General features: G+C 39.3%; 1 protein-coding gene across 1 annotated transcript in view; it reads right to left on the reverse strand.

Moving 5' to 3' along the window:
* RALGAPB (Ral GTPase activating protein, beta subunit (non-catalytic)) overlaps positions 1-7,290 on the reverse strand; it is a 137,172-nt gene that overhangs the window by 33,504 nt on the left and 96,378 nt on the right. The window contains exon 21 of the mRNA XM_006876640.1: positions 4,658-4,867. Within this exon, the coding sequence (XP_006876702.1) occupies positions 4,658-4,867 (210 nt within the window). The remainder of the gene's footprint in view (positions 1-4,657; positions 4,868-7,290) is intronic.

Consider the following 7,290-nt stretch of genomic DNA (forward strand, 5'->3'; position numbering starts at 1 on the left):
GGGTATTATCTGTAAGTGTGGGTGTTCTTATGCATATGCCCTCTCTTCTTATCAGCTGGATGCTTCACTCTCCACTCTAGGCCTCTGTGGCTATGTCACTGACTCTGGGCCCAAGAGTCCCCAGGCCTTGCAAAAATGTGTTTTTTTTGTATTGCATTTTTTAACAGAGATGGCAAATACAGTCTATTTATTTTTGGTGCATAGCAATCCTAGTTCTATCATTTATTTTAAATATTTTGATTCTCATGTTTTTTTAACTAGACGTTGTATTATCTACAAACTATCTCCTCCTTCCCAATAGTTCTTATCTCTTGGTTTATTTAATATTTCATTGATTTTGGATATTGTACAGTTTTTATGTAAGTTTTAGCACTGGAGGAAACGATGAAATGTGCAAAAAAGTACTCTTGCAAATGTTTTGGGCAACCTATGAATCTATGGTGGTGGTAATGGTGATGTGTCATGGAGTCAGTTCCAACTCATAGCGACCCTATACAGGGTTTCTGGGGCTGTAAATCTTTATGGGAGCAGAAAGGCTCAGCTTTCTGTAACTACTTCAAAACAAAAAGTTTACAACATTTCACTGACTAAAAAATGTCTGTGTTCCTACAGGAAAAATACAAAACAATATAGGCAGACTGACTGTTACTACAAGAACAAGCAAGTCGCTTGCCCAGGAGACTTCAAGGCAAGTGGTCGGGTCCCCTCAGTGCAAAGCCCCTTCCAAGGCTAAGACTCAACGGGAATACACACTTTGATTGGTGACCACATTGGTCACTGATAAGGGGAAGTGAGGAAAAAACAGCAATTAAGCTGCAAGCTAAGCCCCAGAATGTTCAATAGACTCCTGTGAACCTGGGTGGAGACCTGGTCAGCCAGTAGTGCGGCAAGACCTGGAGCCTCTTGGGCCCAGAGTCAGTGACATAGCCACAGAGGACTAGAGTGGAGAGTGAAGCGTCCAGCTTATAAGAAGAGAGGGCATATGCATAAGATAATACCATGCTTGCAGATAATACCCACTTGACCTGGCTTCAATGACTGGAGGATCAGAGCTCAACCAGAAGAAAAAAGAGGGAATAAAAGAGTAATCTGATAACAATTTGATGAACTTGACCTACACCTATGGATGCAGTAGCTCATAAGAGGGAACAAATCCTTACAGCAAGAATCATTTCCACCCTCTCCATACACAGAATAGACAGGGATGGGCAACTTGGACATTGGCTATCCAAAGTGAAGAGGCTACAAAGGCAAGAAGTGACTGGCTTACAAGCTTTCAAGAGGAAACCTAGATCCAGAGGGCGTGAAGGAAGGTAGAATCTCCACTGAGTAGTATCCAATCTGTCTAGGTGGGGCTGATGAAATGAAAGGTGGATGGGTCTCTTGTGATACAATAGTGAATAATTGTTATTAGGACTGCTTGTGAGGGTTGGAAATGTAAAGGCAAACGTTTTGTAGCAAGGAGGGGAATGATTAACTTTTCAGCCTAGGAGTGGAGGTCCCTGGGACCACCAAGGGAGAAGAGTAGAGAATGGGACCCTACCCAGAGAAGCAGTGATATCAAGCCTGAGATGGAGGCAGAGATGATGACATGGAGAGATGGAGCAGTTGGGGACTTTAGACACAGAGATAGAGGGGGGCTGTGTGCTGACGACTGGGGGGCAGGCTTGTAGTGAATACCCTTTGGCTGGTTTATGATGCATGGAGGGAATTGTAACCATGGAAGTGAAACGATATACAACAGGATGAATGTAAAACTAACATTCTCCCATGTAAACTATCACATAATTCACAATAAAACATTAAGAAACAAAACAAAAAACAAACAAACAAAATGTGTAAAATAGTGGTTAATGTACACATTCTTTGACTCTGATTTTAACCTGGGGTGTCTCTAGTTTAATCTACAGGCTGTCATTTAGAGCAGTAATCTTTAATGTAGGGGCCTACATACACATTTTGCTTGGATCATCTCAGATTAACTATCAACACTCATGGAAGCAGCAGTCAAGAAATCATATGACATACTGCAAATCTGCTGCACAAAACCTCTTTAAAGTGCTATAGTAAAGATGTCAGTTTAAGAACAAGGGTGTGCCTGACCCAAGCCATGGTATTTTCAGTAACTTCGTATGCATATGAAAGTTGGACAGTGAATAAGGAAAATTGTATTAAGAATTGAAGCATTTGAATTATGCTGTTGGAGGAGAATATTGAAAGTACTATGGACTGCGAAAATAACAAATCAATCTGTGTGGAAGAAATACAGCCAGAATGTTCCCTGGAAGTCAGGATGGCCAGACTTCGTTTCTCATACTTCAAACATACTATCAGGAAGGTCCAGTCACTGGAGAAGGACATCATGTTTGGTAAAGTGGTGGGTCAGAGAAAAAGAGGAAGACCCCCAACAAGATAGACTGACACAGTGGCGGAAGCGATAGGCTCAGGCGTAGCCAACGATTGTGAGGTTGGCCCAGGACCAGGCAGTGTTTTGTCCTGTTGTGCACAGAGTTGCTATGAGTCAGTACTGACTTGATGGCACCTACCAACAACAACATGCACATCTATTGTTGTTAAGCGCTGTTGACTTGGTTTCAACTCATAGTGACCCTTGTATAGGGTCTCCAAGGAATAGTTGGTGGGTTTGAACTGCTGACCTTGAGGTTAGCAGTCCAGTGCTTACTCTACAAGCACCACATTAGGACTCCACATACATATCTAGTCCTGGGTAAGTGTGTGTTTGAATTTTAAATTAAAAATTAGTATTGTTTTATTGTTTGATGACTTAATCACCTAAAATAACAAACTTTCTTTTTAATTTTATTAATACTTTCCAATAATGAACTCTCCTTGAATTCCTGGGACAAACTTTATTTGGTTGTGGAAGAAAAATTTGCTAATGACTTCAGTTTTTAATATTCTAATAAAAACAAGATTAGCTTTATCTGTATGTGTGGGGTCAGGTTGAAGTTTATTACAGATACGCTGCTGGTTGTTAAATGCCATTGAGTTGGTTCTGACTCATAGCAAACCTGTACAGGGTTCCCCAGAAGTCAGTCTGAACCATCAATTTTATGTTAGCAGTCCAGCGCTTATCCCATAGTGACCAGGACTCCACAGATACAATAATAAGATTCCTTTAAAAAAACCAGGTAGTTTTCTAACTTTGTCCTATGTTCTGAACATATGAAAAAGCTCTTAAATTTCATGAAAGCTTAAAAATCTCAACTAAAATAGATAACATGAGCAGAAAACTACAATCTCAGAGGCAGGTTCTCATTCATTTTTATAAGCTTTTCTTGTCACCCTAGTCACAGAATGTAGTTTTCATTTACTGCTTCTACTCTGTTCTAGTTTCTTCACAAGGAAGATCATTAACCATTTGTAGACTGAATTTCTGTTCCTTGTCTTGTATTTACATTTCTTATTATCCTCCTCTTTGCTCTTTTCTTCTGCATTTAAAGAGCATTCTTATGTTCATACTCCCAATCACTAAGTCAATTTTTTACAGTGTAAAAAATGTTTCAGCACCATACTTTTTATTTTCCCTCTACATGCTAAAATCCAAAATCAGACAGCAATTCTCTCCTCACCCTTTAATGGTCTAGTCTCGGGTAGCAGCTAGAGAGTTAGGGCAGGTAACAATTCATACTATAAGCAACTTCTCTCTGGCAATCTTCAGTTGTGCTTTTCAAAACAAATAGGGTTTAGAAACAAACCCTAAGTTCACCTTCAGGCAAGTTATTTCACATTTTTGAGCCTCTGTTTCCACATCTGCAAAACAAGGATAGTATCACTTTCCTTGTAAAATTGTTTTATGGATAATAGAATTAAGAATAATGGCAAGATTTATCTTAAAGGATAGTTTACTTTGTATTAAGTACTGTATCAAGCATATTACATGTATTAACTCATTTAATCTTTCATTGACCAATGAGATGGATACTTTTTCAATCCCATTTTATATACAAAAAACTACATATGGCTCAGAAAAGTCAAATAACCTGCCGAAGACCACACAGCTGGCAAGTATGCCAAAGACATAGATCTCATCTGACTTCAGAAACTAACACAACATAAGAAATGCCTCATACACAAATACTAACTACTGTATGAATTTCCATCCCTTTTTTTAAAAGTAGCATGAAAAAGCAGAGTCAAGTGTAGTCCACATTTTCAGCAATTAAATCTACCAGGGGAAGCTTATCAACACTTTTCTTATAATGCGCAGAGTTCATTTATAGTGTGATATGGGTCCTGCACTGCTGTTGCTGTTGTTTAGTGCCACTGAGTTGATTCAAGCTCATAGCGACCTTGTACATGGTCTCTGAGGAGTGGCTGGTGGGTTTAAACAACCGACTTTGTGGTTAACAGTCCAGGGTTTATCCTACAATGCCTACGTTACCAAGGAAAATTCAGAGCTAGCCATATTATTATTAAAGCACTTCTCCTAAAAGAATTCTGAAGGCATTAATTGGATAAACTGTCCTGGAGCTAGTACTACAACCTATTGCAGCACAGAATTTCATTCTCTTACATGCAGGATATGCATTTTACCAGTGTTTTTAAATTCCCTTCTAACTCATAAAAATGCTTTCATTATCAGTTCAATGTAAATTTATGAATATACTTACTCATAAAAGTTTATGAAAATTACCTTCAATGCTTCTAACGACAAAAATCCAAAGTGTGAAAGGAAAAGGCGTGCTGTTTGGAATTCCTGGGCAGGAGGTGGGGGCTTACAGTCTGTAATTGGATCAGGAAAACTTTTCTTCCTTAGCTCTTCCTCACTCTGTTGTTCAAGGTGCATTTCATATGCAATCTGCTGAGCCATTCCATTCCGTAATTTTTCATGTCTCTCTTCTAACTGAAATAAACCAAGTATTTCAATTACTCTAGTGATTATAAAGTAATAGGGTCAATCTTAATTTTAAAATGAAAATAAAGCTATAAGTAACAAAACAAAGTAAGATAATTCTCAGTGATCAATGTTAAACTTCAGCTCAAGGTTTAAATACTCCATCTCCTCATTATAAATGAAACTTTCTATTCTTCCCTTAAATAGGCAAGAAAGAGGGCAGTTGTTGCTTCCTCACCTCCCACTGCACTCCCCCTCCTCCAGCCCAACATCAAGCTCACCACTGTTTATCTTCTTTCTGTAGTGACATCTCCGCATGGTTTACTGGACTATGCTTTGAGGTACTCCTCTCCGCCCCGCTCCCTTCCTCGCTAATCAATTCTGCCTTAAAATCCTATCCTCTTTGTTGAGCAATGAACCTTTCAACACATTTCTACAGCCTCTTCAACTTTCATAACTGCAGCAGTCCACAAGCACTCCCTTCTCCTCAGCGATGCCTACTTTCACAAGTCCAGGCTTTACCACCACTGCCACCTTCAGCCACACAAGGTCTCTTCCTCGATTTCCCCAGTTAGCATCTCTCTGGTTTGCCGCCATCCCACCAAGCCTAATCCCCATAGTCTAACATTTCAATATCCACTTCTTAGCACATCAGATGGCTGGGCTGTCTTTTATCCTTCTATAACTTCATCCCTGTGAATCTCCAAACTATTCAAATTCTCTACTTATGCTACCAAATCTCATGAATCTGACTCTGAATAAAGTCAGTGGAGTTTAAGTAACTTCACTACAAATTATGCTACTGGGGCTTCAGCTGAACCTGCAGCTGAAATTGCCTGGCAATTTTAAGAATCATCTTTAATTGATTGCCTATTACAGTGCCAAGGAGTCTTGATGGTAACATAGTTAAAGCATCTACTTAACCATAAAAAGATGTGGCAGTCTGCACATGGAAAGGTTTACAGCCTTGGAAACCCTATGGGGCATTTCTACTCTCCTATAGGGTTGCTAATGAGTTGGAATCTATTAGATTAGGACAGAAATAATTTTACTACCTCTTTCCAACTCTACTTAAGGAGCTCTGGTAGCGTAGTGGTTATGAATCAGGCTGCTAACCTCAGGATCAGCAGTTCGAAACTCCCAGCTGTTCCGCGGGACAAAGATGAAGCTTTTTGCTCCCATAAAGATTTACAGCCTGGGAAACCCTGTACAGGGTCACTATGAGTCGGAACCGACACCACGGTACATGGCAACAACAGAAATTTAAATGTCTCAGAACCTTCACCTACTCTCTCATTCCCTCTTTTTCATAATCACCTAAACTCTTGATCCTACTGTCTCCAGGGCCTTACTCTATCACTTCTAATTCCGCAGCCCATCTTACAGTGTTAGCAGTAGAGCCTTTCCCCTGGCTCCTTCCTTTCAACTTTGTTGTTGTTGTTGTTATTAAGTGCAGTTGAGTCCATTCCAACTCATAGTGACCCTGTACAGAGTTTCCAAGGAGTGGTTGGTAGGTTTAAACTGCCAACCTTATGGCAGTTTAAGTCTAGTACTTATCCTACAGTGTCAGTGTGTTCCTATTTCTCAGATTACTTAATTAAAATAAAGGAGAAACAGCTTTGCTTTTCCCTAGCTAGGCTATTTTCTATCTTTTTTTGGTTTTAACAAAAATTTACTGTCTCACAGTTTAGAAGGCTAGAGGTTTGAATTCAGAACTCCAACTTTAGGGGGAGACTTTTTCTTTTTGTGCCTCCAGGTTCTAGGAGCTTCCCAGCGCAGGGCCCCTGAATCTGCTCCTGGTTTTTCTTTCTTGGTGGTAGTAGGTCCCTCTGATCTCTGATTGCTTGTTCAATTTCTTTATGTGTCAAAAGACTGACTCAAGACACAATCTAATCTTGTAGATTGTATCCTGCTTTATTAACAGAACTGTCACTACTAACCCTACCTAATTAACATCATAATGGTTAGAATTACAACACATAGAGTAATTACAACCAATCACAAAACAGAGGATAATTACACAATGCTGAGAATCATAGCCTAACCAAATTGACATCGATTTTGAGTGGAGGGTATAATTCAATTCATAACAGTAAGGCATTTTCATAATCTATCAGTGCCAAAACATGTTTCAAGAACTGCCCATCAGTGAGTAGAGGTGGCAAAAAATGCACCTAATAACTGATAAAAATCCACTGCTTCTGGACAGAAATCTACTGCACAGTGTCCTACAAGATTGAGTGACTGTGTAGCACGTGGTATGTAAACGGCATTTTCATTACCTGCTATAATTTTTGTTGTATGCCTTTGTAACACCCTGACATATTGGAAGAATTGATGTAAGACTCTGCACTCAGAAAACATCAACTTTGCAAACTTCACATAAATAGTTCTTGATTTGCAATTTGTTTATCAATATGATTTTTTTTTTT

Source organism: Chrysochloris asiatica, unplaced genomic scaffold (genome assembly GCF_000296735.1).
Source record: "Chrysochloris asiatica unplaced genomic scaffold, ChrAsi1.0 scaffold00403, whole genome shotgun sequence".
Taxonomy (NCBI): Eukaryota; Metazoa; Chordata; class Mammalia; order Afrosoricida; family Chrysochloridae; genus Chrysochloris; species Chrysochloris asiatica.